This window comes from Tachysurus vachellii, chromosome 5 (genome assembly GCF_030014155.1).
Source record: "Tachysurus vachellii isolate PV-2020 chromosome 5, HZAU_Pvac_v1, whole genome shotgun sequence".
In the NCBI taxonomy this organism is placed as follows: domain Eukaryota; kingdom Metazoa; phylum Chordata; class Actinopteri; order Siluriformes; family Bagridae; genus Tachysurus; species Tachysurus vachellii.
In genome coordinates, this window is record NC_083464.1 from 12,890,416 (window position 1) to 12,911,651 (window position 21,236).

General features: G+C 35.8%; 2 protein-coding genes across 2 annotated transcripts; one reads left to right on the plus strand and one right to left on the minus strand.

Moving 5' to 3' along the window:
• On the plus strand, positions 1 to 10,196 carry calb1 (calbindin 1). Its single transcript, XM_060869836.1, has 11 exons — positions 1 to 325; positions 659 to 735; positions 4,391 to 4,465; positions 5,007 to 5,087; positions 5,257 to 5,313; positions 6,024 to 6,101; positions 6,198 to 6,253; positions 6,353 to 6,392; positions 6,486 to 6,539; positions 7,599 to 7,670; positions 9,283 to 10,196. The coding sequence occupies exons 1-11, from the start codon at positions 247 to 249 to the stop codon at positions 9,394 to 9,396; spliced, it is 783 nt and encodes a 260-aa protein (XP_060725819.1). The 5' UTR covers positions 1 to 246; the 3' UTR covers positions 9,397 to 10,196.
• A 1,097-nt stretch (positions 10,197 to 11,293) lies between these two features.
• Positions 11,294 to 20,859, minus strand: decr1 (2,4-dienoyl CoA reductase 1, mitochondrial). Its single transcript, XM_060869835.1, has 10 exons — positions 20,719 to 20,859; positions 20,380 to 20,585; positions 19,341 to 19,398; positions 18,684 to 18,770; positions 18,389 to 18,536; positions 16,949 to 17,048; positions 12,963 to 13,035; positions 12,672 to 12,818; positions 12,325 to 12,387; positions 11,294 to 12,192 (listed from the first exon to the last, which is right to left on the minus strand). The coding sequence occupies exons 1-10, from the start codon at positions 20,779 to 20,781 to the stop codon at positions 12,133 to 12,135; spliced, it is 1,005 nt and encodes a 334-aa protein (XP_060725818.1). The 5' UTR covers positions 20,782 to 20,859; the 3' UTR covers positions 11,294 to 12,132.
• Between the last annotated feature and the right edge of the window lie 377 nt (positions 20,860 to 21,236).

Below are 21,236 nucleotides of genomic sequence, written 5' to 3' on the forward strand. Positions count from 1 at the left end.
TTTAATGAATTTTAAATGAGCAGGTATAAACAGTACATTGGTGATCAGACATATGGACGATTAGTGTTTGTCACGTGTTGATTTAAACACTGAGCTGCAGGTGGATGGTGAGAGGAAGGTGGGGTGAAATTTTGTCCCGTTTCAGCCAGCATAAAGCTGTTAGTGTCGGCTATATAGAGAAAGTGCGGCGATCAGAGAGGCGCTGTCTCAGTGTTAGAGCATCGCAACAGCATCAGCGTGGGAAAAATGGCCAGCTCTTACCTTCAGGGAGTAGAGATTTCTGCCTCTCAGTTCCTGGATATCTTTCATCATTATGATAATGACGGTAATGTGGTCACCATTTAATGGAAGGAAGACTGTCTGAAGTTTAACATTTTCTCTGGAATATTTGTTTGATTTTTTTTTTTTTTTTTTAACTTTATTTTTTTTCTTGCAAGATTTTTTTTAGACATGAATTTTACCCCTAACCTTAATGTGACATCCAACACAGCCTGATTCTGAGCAATGTGTTCAGATTGAATTTGTATTAATGTGTCCAGAAAATCTGGTGAATTTTGTGAAAATATACAATGAGATATAGTTTTTTAATGTACTACAAATCTAAATTCACACTCTTTCTAAATCGTCACTGATATCACTTCCATCTGAATTCTCCCAGGTAATGGGTATATAGAGGGAAAGGAGTTACAGAACTTTATCAAGGAACTTCAGCAAGCTCGGAAACAAGCAGGCCTGGTAAGTCTACTATTCCTCATAAAGCATGATCTACTGTAACTGCTGCAACTCCTATAAAAAGGTAGGCTGTAAATGGTTAAAATAGCCATGAATGTCTTGTTTGTCGTGTTCCTAGCTGTTCTTATGACTATTCTGGACTCTGAATTTATGACAATTCTGACAGAATTGTAACCATTTATGTTATATAGTTCTTCAGGTTCAGGTTATAAATAAAATCAATTCTTACATTAACAGTGAAAATTAATTTGTATCACTTGCATCGATGCAATATTTATTTATTATTACAATATTTAATTGTGATTTTTGTTATTATTATTATAATTTTACTCAGAAGTGCATGCGTTTATTTTATGCACATTTATATGCACTCAGGCTTAACAGTGCACCAGATTCTACATTTTGATTGAACAGCCCTGAGCTTGTGTTTCGATCGGAGAGATCTTATTTAGTTATTAGATAGAATTGCACTTATTCACATATACCATGTTTGTAATTGTTAAATGTGTCTGATATTCAGGGAGTTTCAGGGATTTTAATTTTGTTTTATATAATGGAATAATAAACTGCCTTTATATTATTTCTTACACCAGACTTTATCCTATGCAGACATATAGTTTGTTTTTATCTGAATGGGATGTAGGAGTAGGGTCTACAAGTCTACTGATAGGCAAGACAAAAAACATTTTATTTATATACCACGTTTCACACAACAGTAATTCAAACTGTTTTTCATAACTTAAAGAAAAAAAAATAAAGAAGATAAAAAGAAGACGTGCATGTTTTTTTGTTTTTTTTTTAAAAAGGGAAAAAGCAGTAATATAAGGTTAAGGAAAAAACACATCAAAGGAAGCAGTATAGAGTAAAACAGACAGAAAATACAAGATTAAGGCAGTTAAAGGCACAAGTAAACAGAAAGCATATTTAAATCGGCCTTTTTAAGATTAATTACAGAAAAAAGCTTGAACAAATGGCTAGAAGCATACAGTCAGTGTACAAGAAACAATGGGCGGAGACATACGTATAGACAGTCAATTAGAAGCAATATATAAAGGCGTATATTCAGTCATCTAGAAGGAACAGGAATTTTTAATCTTATACTGGACATTTTTTAATCACAGGACCAACATTTGAACCCAGCACTTTAAATCTGGTGAATGTAACATTTAGGAAGTTTTACCTTATTGCATATTACTCAAAGAATACAATTTTTGTAATATAGGTTGAATTGCATTCAACAGATAACTAGCCAACTAACTAGCTAGCTATTAGCAGTGGATCAGGACCATTTATTTTGGGGTAGAATGACATTAATTACAGCATAGCCTCAAATAAAATTAACTCAAAATGCTATTAAACATGATTAATACTATAGGCTACTATCTAGTGCATGTTTAGAATAACCCAGTAATTGGTAGTCAACTCAACAACAGAGTGGGTTTTATTCAGTTGAATTCAAGACAATACCATGTTTAAGCTAATCAGCCTAGCTACATCTCAAGAACCATACATATGACCTGAATTGTCTGGGCCCTGGAAAAAAGTGATACTTTTTCTCAGTTTTTCATAAGTATAGTTCTGTTATAAGGACATTATCCACTCGATAAATGTCCTTCAGCTCACACACTCAGTGTAATATCCCTTACAGTAGAAATGGTTATGTACATCTCAGACACATAGTCTGCACATACACCATTTTGTGGAAATCTCAGATTTATTTTAACTGGCTTTTTTTATTACATTTGAATGTGATTTATTTCCTTCATGGAGAGTCTTTAGACTAGGTCAATCTGGTAACACTGATATTAACTGTCCAGTTCTCTTCTCCTCCCTGAAGCAAAGTGTAGTATAAGTCCTGCCCCAGTGGAAGCCTTTTATCTCCAATATATCAATTCCCATTTTTGACCACTAGGCATAATAATAATTAATTACTACGTAGTAAGTTAACTGGCTTATGAATGTGCATCTAGAAATAAAACATCTAAAATACAGTTAAGACAACAAAACAAAACAAAAATGTCTGGGTAATTTCAGTTTGTCTATTTTATTACCTGGTTTGTATTTTTGTGTATTTTTTACACAAAAACGACAATGACAATATTGTTGATTTTTTTTATTTGTTACTGAAGTTTTGTAAAGATTGTAGTCATCATGTTCAAGCTAGAGCCACCTTTTCATTTTATGTGCTGTGGCACTGTCCCGATAATCTGACTGACAGGTGGAAGGTCGTCAAAATGAATATGCAGTGAATTGCTAACTAAATATTGCAAGAGAATCAGAGCAGTAGACTATATATAATTCCAGATAGTGGAGGTATTGTTTCCCTATTTTAAATGTTTCCATGTTTAATTTAACTGTGTTTAATAGAGTGAATGAAGCAGATATAAGATAAGCAACATTTGAATAATTTTGACAGTGTTAATTCAAAGCAGGCTTGCATGATATAAATTCATGCATTTGGAAATGCATATTCATTTCCCAGTTTATTTAACAATATGGAAAGCACCCAAGTCACTCTGTAATTGAAATATTAAGTACCAGATTAACAAACCAGAAGTAGCAAATGCAACAGCCATTACTGAATTGAAATAATCATGTGAAGACAAGAACTTGAATAGAAACTTCTGTTTGCCATTTTGCAAGTTTCTATTTGAATTTTGAGGACTTGCTGTATTTTATATAATTTTCTTTCATGGAGAAAGCATAACACGTGTGACTATTTAACCAGCGATTAGCCAATATTGTACAACTTACAATACCACAGAACAAACCAGACCGAGGCAGATTCATTACTATGCACAGTTAATTGTGTAATGCTCTGTAGTACAGTAATAGTGGGAGATGAAATATTAACACTGGCTCCTATGAATAATGCATTCCTGTTTAATCAGTTATGTACATTCAAATGGAATCTTGCTGATATGACACAAAGCCAAGTGTGTGAAAGATGCATTTCACAAATCGGTAAAGTTTAGCTTCATGCAAACAGTGCAACACTTGCTAATAAATAAAAGCTGGACAGTTTCTCTAACTTTTTTTGGGCTGTTGTGATAGTGACATTCCACAATCTCTTACAAATATCTCACATTGTGCTCAATGAAGTCACTGACCTTCAGCTGAAGATTAAAGATAAATTTCCTGCACAATCACTGCAGTGTTCAAATTTATGCTAAGACAAGCACTTTACTTGACGAGTCTAGAAAAAAATCCACACAAAGGTTGACAATCTCATCTAATTATGAGTTTGTTTTGTCAGCATAGCCCAAAGTGTTTTGTTCCTTTTATACCACAGTAATCTCTATATATTTTATCAATTTATAGTTTTTATCCATTTAATTTTGTGTAACATCTGCAAAACACTCACTTACAACAGTATAAACTGTCATCCCTTACCAACATTTATTCTCTTTTAAAAGTGTTACACATAATATATTTAGACTTTAACATCTCTGCATGTGCAGTAGTGTGTATAAACCCAAACACACCTGTGTGAGAAATAAAGAACTGAATCTCTCGCATCCAAACTGAACAACAAGATAAAGATACCATTAGAATTCAATGGTTTAAAGGTTACACTTTTTCAGAATTTTGTTTAGCATTATTAAAGTGACAATTCTTTATAGTGACTACTTTTCTTCTTTCAATGTGTTTTTTACAGGAGCTAACAGAACAAATGAGGGCTTTTGTGGAGGAATATGAGAAAAATGCTGATGGAAAAATAGATATCATTGAGGTGAAGTGTAATGCGACTTAAATATAATATCAAAGTGCAACTATGTCATTCCATGTGCATTTATCATAGTCCATAAATCGTATATATCTTATCAACCCTTGACAAATGGCTTGTGAGGAGTAGTTGAACATCTAAATCAGATAACAAGCCGACTAAGACCACTGTTCCATGTAATTATATTGTCTGGAAGTTTATGTCTACAAACCTTGTAGACACATGAAAAGGGACAACTGAAATGCACTTGACCAATAATTTATAATTCCCAGTCTAGACATTGTCTGGTAAAATTGCCAATTTCCACAGAGAGCTGTAAAAGCTTCTGTAGTAAAAGCTCGCTGTAGGGGACACTGACTCTTTCAATTGCTACAATTTCTTTCAGGTGTTTTATAACAGAGATGATGTCCTGTGATAGACTGATGTTTATTCACCATTTCTGTCACAATGATTTTTGCACAGAATTAAACAACAATCGACATAAATTCATTGCAGGGCATTTTTGGAGATGTTTGTTAGCTAATATACATTTTTATTTCTGTTGAAGCTGGTACAAATTCTACCCACAGAGGAAAATTTCTTGCTATTTTTCCGTCAACAACTGAGGTCCTGTACAGAATTTATGGAGGTACTCTTATTGTAACTTGCTTCACAGTTCCACATAGTATTTGTAATAGCTATGCATTGTCACATTATGATAGAACACAAATTAAAACAATATGATGAAACTCTAGACGTTTCAGTTCATTGAAGGCAGACATTTATGTTAACGCAAAGCTGGTCTCTATCTCCAACAGGCCTGGAGGAATTATGATGCTGATCACAGTGGCTACATTGAAGCTGATGAGCTTAAGGTAAGAAGAAACAGTGTCCTGACGGGAGATGTACAAGTTTAATAACCATCCACCTCTGCCATTCTGAGTGCACCTCAGGGCTTTTCATACTGTAGTATAAGAAGAGATTTTCTCAGCCTTATATTCCAGCTGCCAATGTGACTGAAATACAACCCTTCGGGCTAATATTCCAAAAACTACTTGCCTACTTTCACTCCACAGAACCTGTATTGATTTGTCATTCAGGAACATTGCTGACCTTTTTCGAAACATATGACAGGGAGTTTTAGAGGTAAAACTTTGATTTATGACTTGGGCAGCTAAAGTAAAGTGAACTTTTAACACTTTTCAAGTGCTGGCCTTTTCCATTAACAATCATGCTTTGTGTTGATGGCTGTCTAAACACTGTGAGTAAAAAAGTGCATGAAAATCTTGTGACAGGCTGTAACACTTCCACTGACCAGTAAATATAACCCAATAAGATAGCAGCAGATAGCAAATGATGTCTTTAAAGGTTTCTCCAGAAGAAAAAGTCGGAAGGAAACCTACAAAGTGGAGGCTATACATCTGGAAATAGCATGATAGTCACATTTAGTTTGAGAGTAACACAATTCTAATGCTTTTGAATGGCTGCTCAATCAGCATTTCACTATTAGAGCATAATTCTGTTGAGCCGAGACTGATTTTGTTCAGCGAGTCCTAATGACAATTCATTGTCGTTATCATTTCAGAATTTTTTGAGAGACCTGCTTCATAGAGCGAAGAAACCTTTTGATGAGAAGAAGTTAGAGGAATACACATCAACCACGGTAGAAGAACCACATTTTATTTTATTTTCATAGAGAGATTTATTTCATTAAGTTTCTTTTAATATGGTGTTGAAATGTTCTTTTTTTTTCTTGCAGCTAAAAATTTTCGATTTGAATAATGATGGGAAACTGTGTCTGGCAGAAATGGCAAGGTTTGTTTTATCATCCCTTTAAAAAACACTACATTTTATCTATTTATTGGATCAAATTCTATTTTAGCGTGTGCAATAACATTAACTTTATAACACTAGGCTACTGCCAGACCAAGAGAACTTTCTACTGAAATTTCAGGTTGGACATTATAAAGGTTGAATAAGTTTAGATATATTACAATACCTCTGATTAGATTTAACAGCACTAACGTTCCACAAATTCTTCTTACAGGGAGTAAAAATGGCCAGAAAAGACTTCAACAAGATTTTTGAGTTATACGATAAGGTAACAACATTCTTCCTGGTGTGTGACCATGAGCATGATTATATAAAATAAAGACATAAAAATTGTCTACAGAATATTTAGCAGTATACGTTCTGAGCATAAACATGACAGGCACACAGGTCAGTGAGACATTCTCAAGATTTGAGTCTATTCTTGCGTCCTTATGGTAGCGGATATTAGTATGCATAGAGTGTGTCCTGTCTGGATATCACGTCCAGCACTATTGGAGTTCTTGGCTTTGGCTTCACCACAATGTATTACCGTGTCCATGAATAGAGCGAATTTTGTGCTGCTGATGACAGCACCTCTGATCCTTATTGACTGGCAGCTTCAGGTTGCACACTCGCCTCCCTCCTCTCTCCCTCTCCCTCTCTCTCTCTCTCTCTCTCTCTCTCTCTCTCTCTCACACACACACACACACACACACATACACACAGTGTAGGTTGCTGGGATTTCTGAATACCCAGAGAGGAGATTTGGCATAAAAGGAGACAGCACATATTCATTAGCAGAACTATGAGGTGTCTTAGAGCAGACTGGCATGCTGCTGACACATTTGGCACACATCTGGTTTGGTCATATACTGTTTTACTGATTAATTTTGCCCCCCTTAAGCACTACCTGTCATTCTGATGGAAGTGGCAAAGGTCACAAGACTGCATTCAGGTTGATAGTGACAGTGCATGATGAATGATACCCCTTCTGTGATGGCTTACGCAAGCAGTTCCATGTCATTGACATTATCAAGACCAACTTACTGTGCTGGCTTTTTAGAACAGTGGACAATATCATTTATTAATAGCATAATTGTTTGTTTGTAGCATGAAATAAGCAGCATAAAAGCTAGTGTGGCATTGGACTGACTGTGCAAAACCGATCATCGATGCCTGCTTTTTCTCATTCTTTTATCTCGGAGAGTGCCACATGGAGCATTACAAATGACTGAATAAATATTAAAATGACATGGCGGTAAAATACTGTAGCATGACACTGACTATACTGTGTATCTGAGAAACATCTGTGTTTATCTGCATTTCCATTTTCCTTTGTCTCCTCCAGGACAGGAATGGCTATATGGATGAGAATGAGCTGGATGCCCTGCTCAAAGACCTATGTGAGAAAAACAAAAAGGTGAGACTCTATTCCACAAGCTATCTGAAAGATTACATTGAAACTCACATTTTTGCCAGTGCTGCGGTGGACTTGCACCAACAGAATTTCTTGAGGCAGACTCATGAAAGCATGCTAACATCAGTCAAAATCCAATCTCCTGCTTTGTGTGTGCCCTGCATACAGATGGTGTGACTACAGCAGTACTTAAGTACATGGCTTGCTTTAGTCTATAACATCTGACAACATACATATGTTATTTGTTTTTCCACTTATGCAGTCCTTTCATAAAACCTTTTTTATGTGCTCTTACTGATCACTTTAATAGGAATACTTGTACAGCTACTAATTTCTGCAATTATCTAATCGGCAAATTGTATGGCGACTATGCAGTGCATAAAATCACACATACTGTACATGAGACTGCAGTTACGGGTACTTTTTGCATTAACCATTAGAGGAGATTTTTTTCTTGTGGAATGATTGTTGTTCCAGAGGGGCTGGTTTGAGTTTTTCTATAACTGCTGATCTCTTGGGACTTTTACACACAACAGTCTCTATAATTAGTACAGAAGAACATCCAGTGTGCAGCACTTCTAAGGATGTAAATGCCTTGTTGATGAGAGAGGTCAACAGAGAATGGCCAAACTAGCCATTAGCTAGCAGAAAGGCTACAGTAACTCTTGGTAAGTAAATTTTGGTAAGCAGAAAAGCATGTTAGAATGCACAACATGTCAGTTCCTTAAGGTGGATGGGTCAAAACAGCAGAAGACCATGTTGGGTTCCACTTCTGTCAGCCAGGAACAGAAAGCTGAAGCTGCAGCGTGCACAAGCTCACCAAAAATTGGACTGTTGAAGACTGGAAAAATGTAGCCAGGTCTGATGGATGTCGATTGATAAGGCATACAGATTTTGGTCTATTTTGGCTTATCAGGCATACAGTATTAAGCCATCCAGAATTGTATCAACAATCCAGGCTGGTGGAGGTGGTGTAATGGTGTGGGGATTGTTTTCTTGGTCCACTTTGGGACTGTTAATACAAATAAATCATTGCTTAAATGCCACAGAATATTTGAATATTGTTATTAACCATATGCATCCCTTCATGACTACAATTTACTCATTTTCTATTGGCTATTTCCAGCATGATATGGCACCATGTCACAAAGCAAAAAAGTCATCTCAAACTGGTTTCAGGAAACATGACAGTGAGTTCAGTATTTTTCATTGGCCTTCCCAGTCACCTGATCTAAATCCAATAGAACAGCTTTGTGGTAGAACAAGAGACTCACAGCATGAAGGAGCATTAATCGTCCTATAGCTTTTTATCAAGGTGAATATGCTGAATGGTTTTAAGCCATGCAGTGACACTAAGGTCTTTAATAATCCTAGCAAAACACCCACTAAGGTGCCACTGCCATGCCAGTGTCACTTCATCCATATGATATCTACTCGGCGGTAATTCTGTTTCACTAATAGAGCACATGGAGGAGGTTTGACATATGATTGATGGATGGTGATAGTTAGAGGTTTTAGGCTGATATTAATGATTTGCAACAATGGGAGGGCATGCACAGTTTTACATGTGAGATATAAAGTGTCATTTTAACGCAGACCTTCTTATATTTGACAGGTCCTAGAAGTCAGCAAAATCCCTATATATAAGAAGGCCATCATGGCTCTATCTGATGGAGGGAAACTCTACAGAACGGAGTTGGCACTGGTCTTGTGTGCTGAAGACATGTGAGATTTGTCCATCAGTTAACATCTCTCAAACTCCTACATCCTCTCCATCCACATCCCACCGCCAGAAAAGCTCACTCATCATGTGAACATAGCTAAACACTGGATGTATTTCTGTTCATTTGAGGAACGTGTAATGTACAGGCTGAGTGTATGTAGGTACACAGATTTGAGACCGATGCCACATACTTTTCAATCTATTGTTTCTATACCGTTTCTAAATGTACAGATTTTTGTAAAGACAAGATTAATACAATACTTAAAAGGACCAGAATCTTGGTCGCTACATTCATGAAATATGTTGTCACACCCAGAAGATATGAGACATTTCCTGAAAATACTGATGCTCCATGTGTATTAACTATATTCAGAACATAATTCAACACAGAATCATTTCATAATAATAAATTGATCAACCTTATAATACAGCCAAAGCAATAAAGTGGTAGAGGAATGTGGATGGGAATGAAGCTATAAAATAGGGAAGTACTTATATGTAAAATGCAGCAGGCTAAATTTCTGTTCGCAGTGCATGTTTGCGACTGAAGGCATATCTTGCTGTGCGGCATTAGCAATTCCAGCAAGATTCTATAAGCACATACTACATCTATATGAACTGCATTGCCCCAGCCCACTGTCCAGTTTCATATTTCTGTACTTGCACTGTAATGAATGACGTGCTGTCCCCCAGTGACACTGTGTATGAGGATATTGTACTTAATACAGCACTATCTTAACTACTAGTGGTGTGTCGTGGTTTGTTCCATGCACATAACATACATACTTTATTTTAGTATTAGGCAAACCGGCATGTGCAAAGTTAAAATAATTGTTTTTAAGAACTTATTTATTAGTTTTAAATTCTAAACATGACACATGATATTATTACAGTATAGTGAGGTGTAGTTCTCAAATATTCCATAGCCAGGGACTCCTTCCACTTTAAAATAGGTTTCTTGAACTCACTCAGCAAAGGTTTATCTAAATGTTATGTATGATATAATACTACATTTTACAATAATACATGGTCAGATATTTGAAGACAGTGTTTTTTTTAAATTATTTTTTTGTTTGATCATTCCACCAAAAGACCACATTAAGTCCAAGCTGACATTATTACAGGCCTACTTGGTTTTGAGTTATTGATTTTTAGATTAGATTTTTTAAAAGCAGGGGCCAAACAGACTAATAACTATATGAACTTAGTAATAAAAACTTTGATAATACTGAGCTGATTTCCACCATTATAACAAACTCAGTCCTACTGTACTTCACAGACCCCACCCTGGCTCTAGAAGAATTCAGACAAATAGTAAGATCCACAGTGGGAATGCAATCTAAAGGGGGAAAAAAAAAACACCCCATAATCTTATCTTATAATTGATCTGTTGCCTCTTAAAATTGTAAAAAGTTCAGCCATATCTTATCTTAAAGACTTGTGGTGTTTCTTGTGCAAGAAGGAGCACATCTACAGTAGGACAGTGCACAGATACTGAAGGTTTATTCACCCTTGGGGTATTAACACGAGGTGATTTTGAGCGTTCATTCTAAATGTTTTCTGAAAAACAGATGAAATACATTGCCACAGAACCATTTGCCAACATTAATAACAAGACATATCTCTCTCTTCTGCAGCTATGCATTTATTGAACTGTTCCAGTCAGGAGATTAATGACCTAAGAAAAGCAGGTGTTTGGTTGAGTTTAATGGTCCCCCACAAGCCCTGTTTCTTGTGTGTTCTAAGCCATTAGACATTGTCCATTCTCGATTAAAGTGAAGCTGCAAGAAAGATCGAGGGATAAAAACATATTACCATGATTTAAAAAGATTCCTTGTGCTAGTTTGAAGTTATTTCTTAACAAGAAACAGATAAGGAATTCAAATGAAAGGTGAGTACCTGATGGCTTCTCTCTGAATTTATAAAATAAAAATAAATGTACCCATAAATGACACAAAAAGGATGTATAGCAATTCCTTTTAGAAACATTACTTTCCCAGCTTTTTTCTATTTTACGACAAGCTACACGCACATCAGTACATGTATTTTTCAGTACCATATACTAGTACTAATTCATAATAGATGTATATCCTTATTTGTAATTAATTGTAATGATGCCATGTGTGTAACATTTGGTTAGATGCATTTCCTAGGCTTTGTAGATGTACTTTGCTCAAGAATACAGAATCTAATCTAATCTATTCACAAATTGTTGTAATCTATTGCATGAATCAAAAATTTCACGTGATAATAAAGAATTAGGACAATTGTATTTTCATTTTTTTTGTAAAAGTTCATAAAAATATAACTACATTAATATTTCAGATAAATCCTGACCAATCTGGAATTCAGAAATGTATATAAACATGTAGATCTTCAAGAAGACATATGTTTTAACCATCATAAAACACAATAACATAGAGATTAAATATATGAATGAATGAATGAATGAATATTACATTAACCTATGATGAAATCACACTAGTGAAATGGCTCTACAGAAAACACTCTAGATGTATTTTTCTCATGACTACCTTTTAAGAAAGTATCTTTACAGCATACGCATTTCATTTCTTCATTTCTGTGATACTGTATGTGTTCATAAACAGCAGTGTGTTTGTTGACGATTGATCATATTCTAGCTTTAGCATCATCTGAGGATTCTAAGGTTTTCCTGGTCTTGACAGATTATATGAATCCCAGTATTAACTGTGCAGTGGCTCATCTTCCAACAGCCAGTTATCACGAGCCCTTTGTGCTCCTGATCATAGCCTCCATCATAGTCCACTGCTCTTGTGTGACCTGTCAGGTATAAATAAATAAAATAGCCAAACCAAAAATTAAATAGCCAAATAAATAAATAAACAAACAAACAAATAGGTAAAAATCACAGCAAATTCGGAGAAGTTTTGAAACATTTCCTAACATCCTTACATTACTCAGTGAATTGAATTCTCCAGCCATGAACACATATTCACCACCATCCATTCTGATTATCTAAAAAAAATGCATAAATAAAATACAGGGTTAGGATTACCATTTATAGCTATGCAGTTTCACACTAACACATGATCAACAATATAGTCAACCTATAGTGCACACTTTCTCTGCTTCCCACAACCTCTGAGTGTTCCTTGTCAGAGGGCATGGAGAAAGGTAGTGCTATGTATTTGGCTCTCTCACATTGTAGTTGAAAGAGGAGAAGCCCTATGGGAAGCTGTTAGGTGAGCTGCAGTCTGAAGAGATAGGATTTGTTTCTCACAAGGTCAGAGCACACTCACCGCTCCAGACACCCAGCTGGCATAGTCGCTGCAGAGGTAGGCAGCCAGATTGGCAATCTCCCCCGGAGTACCAAGCCGACCCACTGGTATCCTCTCAATCATGGACTTCTCGAACGTGCCTGTGGGGTCTAGACGGCTGAAAGCACCCTTCAGAATTCATAAAAGAAAATGTTAATAGAACATGCTCTGCTTTATGAAAGCGGAACCTAAGAGGCACAAAGAGTCAGCAGGACCATCATGAATTGGTGAATTAGCATCAATTTCACATAATCAAACTTTTGCACACAGTACCTTGGTTTTGATAGGCCCTGGCTGAATAACATTAAACCTCATGCCATATCTTCCCCATTCTGCTGCAAGAGATCTGTGGATGCACAAAAGGATCAGCTTGAATAATCTTCAATGGCCCTCATTCAAACAAACATGCAAAAACACACACAGCCATTATCTCCTGGATACCATTCACTTTTCCAATAGACCATAAAGGAAATAGAAACGACTAGGTAGGAGAAACGAATGTTATCAGGCTGCTTTGGGGGTCAATACAAGGTAAACTGACCTATTTGTTTAAACGGATTTCTTATACTCAAAAATCCAATCTACTGGCTGTACAGAGCTTGATAGGTTCTGAAGAAATAGAGGTTAATTAATTACAAATATACCATGAAAAAGATCACCAGAGAGTCTACTTTTGGGGCTGACAATTTGATATTAGCACTTATAGAAATGGTAATATGCAGTACTATATTAAAAATACATAAGCTTGCTTTTTCACTGGGTTTAACAGATTGTTTGTAATACTACATGCCATATAAAATTTTTAAATACAGTTTATCCACCAGAGAGTAAAAGACACAAGACATACCATATGCAGATATTAGAAATGCATACAACTCTAGTCTCTGCTCACAATTAGCTACATACCAGCTGTCCATCAACATCTGCAGCTCAATAGAACAGTTAGGAAATGGTCTCCTGATGCAGTGGATACTCTGCTTAGCTTTTTGGAGACCGCAGAATAGTAGGTAAACTGCGATCAACATGAGGAAGACATTAATAAAATGCTTAACTCTGTCACAGCCTATATCCACTTCTGCACTGAAAACATCATTCCCACCAGAGACGTTCACTGCTCTCCAAACAATAAACCCTTGATAACCAGTAAGCTGAAGGCACTCCGAGGGCAAGAAGAAAAGCGCTTTACTGAACAAGTGACAGGAATAACATGAGATGGGTACAGAGAGAACTGAAAGCGTAGGTACAGTAAGGGGATGCAGGGACTCCTACAAAAAGGCAATGGAAATGAAACAGCAGCAGAATAATACATGGGATATGTGGAGTGGTATGAAGCTAGTCACTGGCTTCAAGAACAGAAACACACAAACTGTGTGAAGTACAGATTAGGACAATGAGTTGAACCAATTATTCAACCATTTCAACACCGTTTCAACACTGCGACTCCAGTGGTCAGTCCCTCCACCTATGCAACCATGACAGCCCTGTGAAACTCTATTGCAACTCTTCAACCTGAGCCTGAGGAAAGGTTGAAGTACCCACACTCTGAAGAACACCTTTTCTTATTCAAGAACAAAAGAATGTGTGTTCAATAATGACTACAGACCAGTACCTTTAATACTACACATCATGAAGCCACCGAATGAAGAGACTGGTTCTCAGAATCTCTGACCCCCTGCAGTCGATATAAGTGCACATGAAAGTGGTGGTATACTGCAGGTATCTTGGAAAGCACCTAGAATACAGACTGGAATATCCATGCAACAGAAAAAAACAGAGCAGACTCAGGAAATGTCCTTCAATGCATGCAACAAGAAGCTATGCATGTTCTACCAGTTGGTTGTAGCAGGGATATCTTTTACACATGAGTATGCTGGGACACTGGCATCAAAGCAGGGGATGCATGCATACTAATCAAACTAAAAAGGAGAGCTGGGCTGGTCATTGGGACCAATTTTGCTCCCAATGGAATCAGTTTTGCAGGACAGGATGCTGCCTAAGCTGCTGTGTATCATGAACAAAGTCTTTCACTCACTCTGTGAACACCTAATGATACACTGTATTGATTATTATTTATCTAACTGACACATTCTAACAGTCACCTTATAATCGTCACCTACACAACAGTTTTAGCATTTTCAATGCTATTCTCTCAGGGATCAATAAAGCTATCTATCTATCTATCTATCTATCTATCATAACAAATAAGCATACGACAAACAATATTATTTGACATACATTTGATGCTATAAGCAGTCATGTCATTGCACAGTGTGTCATTACTCATGTTTTCTGTATATTTTGGACCCTGCACACACAAAAAATGCAATAATTAAGATCCTCATTAATCACTGTGATGTTTGCTCCGCCCTAGTACACTCAGGATGGGGAAAATGCCACAGCCATCACAACATTTAAACATGTACAGAATTCAAAATAGGTGTGAAGCAAGCCATTTAATTATGATAAAGTAGCCCAATGAGGGCTGTGTGGGGTCAGACCTGTATGACTATCCCAAGAGTGTACATTTCAAAAACAGTGGATTCAGACCACCTTCACTTTTTTCTTTTTTATAGCCTTCCCCAGATCTGTGCCTTGCAACAATCCTGTCTGAGCTCTACAGGCAGTTCCTCAGTGACCACATTGCTTGTTTTTTTTCCTGTTATGCATTGTCAACTGTGAGGCCTTCTATTGAGAGGTGTGTGCCTTTCCAAATCATATCCAATCAATTTAATTTACCACAGGTTGAATTTGAACAACTGTAGTATCACGCAGCAACATAACAAAATTGAAAAAAAAAGTGAAGAGGGTCTGAACACTTTATAAACCCAAGGTATATGTAAAGCTCTTGACGTAATGACGCTGTTTACCAAACTATAGGACTCCCTGAATCACTGAAATTGGACAGAAATGGAAAATGTGTGATTTAGCCATCAGTTCAATACAAGTTTGCATTTTAAGTCTGAGGAAGTAATTAGGGCTGTTCATCTTATCCAAGTAATTCAGAATCATTCTGGTTATGTATATGCTTTCTTGCAGAGAGTATTATTTAAAACTTACAAATTTACACTGCCTGATTTTGCTAATAAGCATATATTTAGTGTGAAGATACTTAGGAACTGGTCATTGGTTATTCTATTCTCAAGTACATGCATTCTGCAGATTCAATCCTTATCTTGACTGATCAAGCTGTAAAAGAAGCCTGGCCCAGCTTTTTTCAAAGTATATCAAATATCCAAATGATGCAAGATGTAAGAAACATTTATAAATCCTGCACAAAACATCTTTGTTCCTGGGCTCACATATGTTTACCATACTTAACAGTTTAAAGGTATATATCGGGGTTGTGAGTTCAAATCCCAGGTCCACCAAGCTGCCACTGCTGGGACCCTGAGCAAGGCCCTTAACCCTCAATTGCTCAGTTGTATAAAATGAGATAAAAAAAAGGTAAGTCGCTCCGGATAAGTGTTTCTGCTAAATGCTGTAAGTGTCATCTAGCTACTGTAACAATAAAACAAGTGACCCTGAACCTGATTCACTTAACATTCAGCACTACAACACTATCAATAAGGGCATGCATGTAAGGGTTTTCTATTTGACTGGGTTTAATACAATACTAGCTCTCAAACTGTTATATTTCCATCCATGACTGAATGGGTAATGCTCAGATAACAAAGAGACCACCAGTCCTGCAATAAAGAACGACAAGAGAAATCTTCATATTTGACTTTTATCCAGTGCTCTCGTCTCTCACACAACTAAAAATAGCAGTTCTCATTATGTGCACCACAATAAAGGGACTGATAACTAATGACTTTGCATACAATGATAACATGGGAGAACAATAAATAAGCTTCAAGTATAACATAAATCCCAAACGTTATTATGGATAGAGAACAGAGGAGAGAATTCAGATTAGTACGTTTTGATAGCTGCATATTTTGTGTCTAAACATAGAAAATGGAAAAGTCATTTAACACAATTAGAGGTATTTCCATCACATTGTGGGCTTGGTACAAATTGCTTTGTAATGATGGTGTTTGAGGGGATCATTTCAGTGACAATGCTATTATAAATGCCATCTGCTGTACTTCCATCACTGTGCAACTTTTCTCTGTATAATATTTGTTATATAGTTAATTGTAACCTTTTCAGTATATTTTTAATATGCTTGTATTGTCATTATCTTATTTGGTTGTTGGTGAAATGATTTAACATTAATAAGACATTGTGTCATAATGTACATACAAGACATAACCTACTTGCACAGAGCCTCCACTCCTGCTTTAGCAGATGCACTGGGCACAACAAATCCAGATCCACTTTCAGCATAGATGGTGGTGATGGCAAGAAATGCAGCACCTGAAAACACCATTTGCACCATTTACTCTGTCTCCAAAAACAAGCAAGACAACTGTGCTGAGGCTAAAAGTTAGGATCAGCCAAGAAATACTACAACAATAAAAACCTGATTGAGATCCATAATTATATTATTATATTGAGTGTACATATATATATCCTCATTAATTACAGAAGGAAGAAAGCTATTTTGTTGATTTTTGTATGCAGAAGGAAAATACAGAGGACCTTTTGTTTTTTGTCAAGTTTACCTCTTTTGTGTGTATATATATATATATATATATATATATATATATATATATATATATATATATATATATATATATATATATATTCTAAAATAAAAAAGACAAAAAAAAAGATTGGATCAAAACCAAAAATTAAATCTATAGTAAGCATAAAAGGAAGGTGTTTTTCTCCTCTACAAAACAAATGTCCTGTATTCAAAAACTGACCAACAAAATAAGGCTGAGAGAAGATCGTAATAAAGAAATTGCATATTCTGTAATTGAAGGAAAATAAAATGTCAAAATAAACAAAGAGCTGTAGCTCTGTATCTTTGGAGAGGATTCAAATCAAAATAATCTGATGCATTTTAGTCCTTGACACAGAACTGATACACTTCTATATTAACCAACACTACAATCAACACAAGAGAAATCTACTCAAAGGGAACAAATGATCTGATTGTGCTGACGTGTAGTGATGGGTAGCCAGAAGAAACACAATGAACACAAACCTTATTATATATTATATTAAAATTTAAGTGAAGTGTTACATATTTCTAGCTGGACAATTTTTGTATTATAAATTTTAGAAGGCTAGTGAGGGAACAAATGTTAACAAACTGTTATAAATAAACTGACTTGTCTGTTAGCTGTTAAGGTAATGCTAACTTAATATCAAATTAAATGTTTTAACTATTAAGCTATTATTTACTTAATGCATATAATATTTATATAATTGAATTATATTCGGAAATTGAATCTGTGCTGTGACCATAACAAGGTCCATACTTTGTCTTAAACTGTAAGGGATCTCTCACAAAAAAATTAATAACATTAAACTTTACTTTATACATTAGAACCCACAGTATCTGTTTAATTTCATACATTTATATAAGTTTTGGTTTTCTTGAACTGCATGTATCAAGTACAAGATAGTAAGGAAGCAAAAACTGATAATTTAGTGCCATCTGGTGGTTCGATGTTGCAATGATATAATTTGCACAAAGTTCTGAATCACTAATAACGCAAGCTCTAACTCTTGAACTGTTAACAAGCAAACCAAATGCACTATAAAGTTTAATAGCAAATAAATAATCTTAATGTGCTGACTCTAACCTTTCTCAGCTTTGATTAGACGTTTGCCAATGTCCAGCGTAACATAGGCTGTGCCATTCAAAACTATGTCTGTTATGGTTCTCCATGCGTTAGCTGAGAGCTTTTCAGAAGGAGAAATGAAATTTCCTGCAGCATTGTTAATCACCACCTGTGGAGGAAAGAGCAAACAGGGTTCATGCGATAAGACTCGACATGTTCAACAGTTTACTTTTATGCTTCACATCAATTCCTGTGGCACAATAAAATCTGTAGAGCAATATTGATTTTCAGGCAGTTTAGAACTGCACCTACGTACATCAGGAAGCCCAACATCTGTGATTAGCTTGTCTACAGCAGCCTTTATAGAAGCAGGGTCCCTCACATCACACTGCACAGCATGAACCTGCAACAGGCACAACGTCCCTCAGAATTATGAATTAATCGATTCAAACTGTGCTCAAAAAGTGCTGGACTAATAAAATTAAATAAGATAAGAATAATTTTATTATTATTATAAAAATAGAGAAATACAGAAATATAAAAAGTGTCCCCTGAAAAAATTTCAATACAGCAATAACGATGTAAAATAACACATCAAATAAATCAGATTTAATTGAATAATATATCTGCTCTTAAATTCATTAAACACAGGATTAATAAGACATGAACCCCGAAAGAAAAGGTATCCATCCCAAACCACCCACCTCTCCTCAATACTGACTACTTCTACGTCAATACTTCCAATTAATAAAGTAAAAAATAATTAGCAATAGTGCCCTGCGATGGGTTGGCACTCCGTCCAGGGTGTATCCTGCCTTGATGCCCGATGACGCCTGAGGTAGGCACAGGCTCCCCGTGACCCGAGGTAGTTCGGATAAGCGGTAGGAAATGAATGAATGAATGAATAATTAGCAATAAATGTATACGAATACGGCAGATTCGTGAATGTACTGCATTAAGCTCCAGTCATTACCTTATTACCAGTCTGAAGTGAGATTTCCTCAGCAGTCTGTTGCAGAACATCCAGTTTTCTGCAATAAGAGAAAGTTCCATTGCATTAATAAATGAATAAATGAATAATTATTTGTCCAGAATGAATGCTGAGATTACATTAATTAGATTGAAGGAAAATAGACATGTATTGGGCTTGGCAGCAAATTTACAATACGCTTTCATGAGTATTGTTAATTGCAGGTATTGTCAGCATTTGATAACACAATCACTCAGTTAATGGAAGGAAACATTTTAACATGTTAACATTTTTTAAAACTTAAAAATTGTAAAATTGAAAAATGTTAATGTAGAGCACCCCATTGTCCATTTGTTTCTTTCTTTTCTTTCTGCCCAAATGCTGCTGCAGTATATAGATGACAAATAAAGAATTCTTCATCACTGACAGACAGCAATTCTGCAGAACACGTTTACAAATATTCAATTTCAGATTATGTACTACAAAGGACATAAACCAGACCCTTAGACTTCCTGAAAAGCTAAAGCAAACACAGAGAGAATGATGAGAAGCTTCTTCCCGCAGGCCATTCGGAGTTTAAATTAGGAAACACCCAGAATCTAGTGCTGGACCTCTCCCTCCATCTTCACTGTTTTTCTGCACACCCTTTTTTGCACTATGACACTTTAACTCTGGACTGTCACTTTAACTCTGGACTTGCACAGCACAGCACCACTTTATACACTTTATACACGCCATACTGCACATGGACACTTTAAGAACAACAATTAAAACCATAAGCAATTATGTATATACATTATTTTTCACATATATTTTCATATTTTATATAGCTTTTATATAGTTTATACTTTATTTATCTACCTCCTTTTGGTTTTATTTTATTTATTTTTTTATTAATTGCATTCCTTTTATGTTTGAATGCCCGACAGATGCATAAAGCATTTCACTGCATGTCGTACCCTGTATGTATGTGACAAATGATTTGACATAGTGTAGTTTTACAGAAAATGTAATGAAATATGTGGATAAGTGAGTGTCTGACCTGCTGGCTATGACACACTGGGCCCCCAGAGAGGACAGAGCAGTGGTCATGCCTTTACCCAGTCCTGTACCTCCTCCTGTGATGAAGGCCACTTTGTTTTTAAAAGTCCCAGGTGGAAGCATCACTCCTTCTGATAAAGGGAAGAATCCTGCCCGAGGTAATGTAGGGCTTTTCTGCAATAAAGCCTTAGTCCCATTTCCAAAGAACTGTTAGGAAGAATTAAAAATAGCAAAACCAAATCAAACAGCAGACACAAATGACCTTTCACCTACTTCACTGTTTATTGATATAAATGTTTATAATAAATAAACAAATAAGCTGTCAGAGCAGGCTTCTTACCCGTGAATTAGATAAACATATCCGTAGATATTTATGTGAACTTGTACACCTCGACAGCAGCATGTTCTCCAGGTTCTCCAAGTTCAATTTCCAAAATATCAAGTTAGCAAGTGAAACCAGAAAAAATACCGTATTTATAACCCTGCGCAAAACTTGCGCAAAAACAGAAATCTAACCCCATTTATATTATTTCCGACAAAGACTTGGTGAATAAAGCTTTTAAATGGATCCCAATTTAAAAGTGTATTATAAATACAACTATTTTTAACAGAATATACTCCGATATATATATATATTTTTTTCTATTTACACATATATGCGTAATCCTTGCAGTACGTTGACGCCCTAAAACACGGTGGTGGTTCGTGAAGTGGTAAAAGTAAGCACTCTTAAATTAAAGAATTAAAAAAAATACTAAACTAATTATAAAATTGTGCTACAAGAAACATGTAGCCTCCTACATATGGAGATATATTATTTCATGCGCTTCTTTGAAATGCAGTATGTAAAGAGCAGTA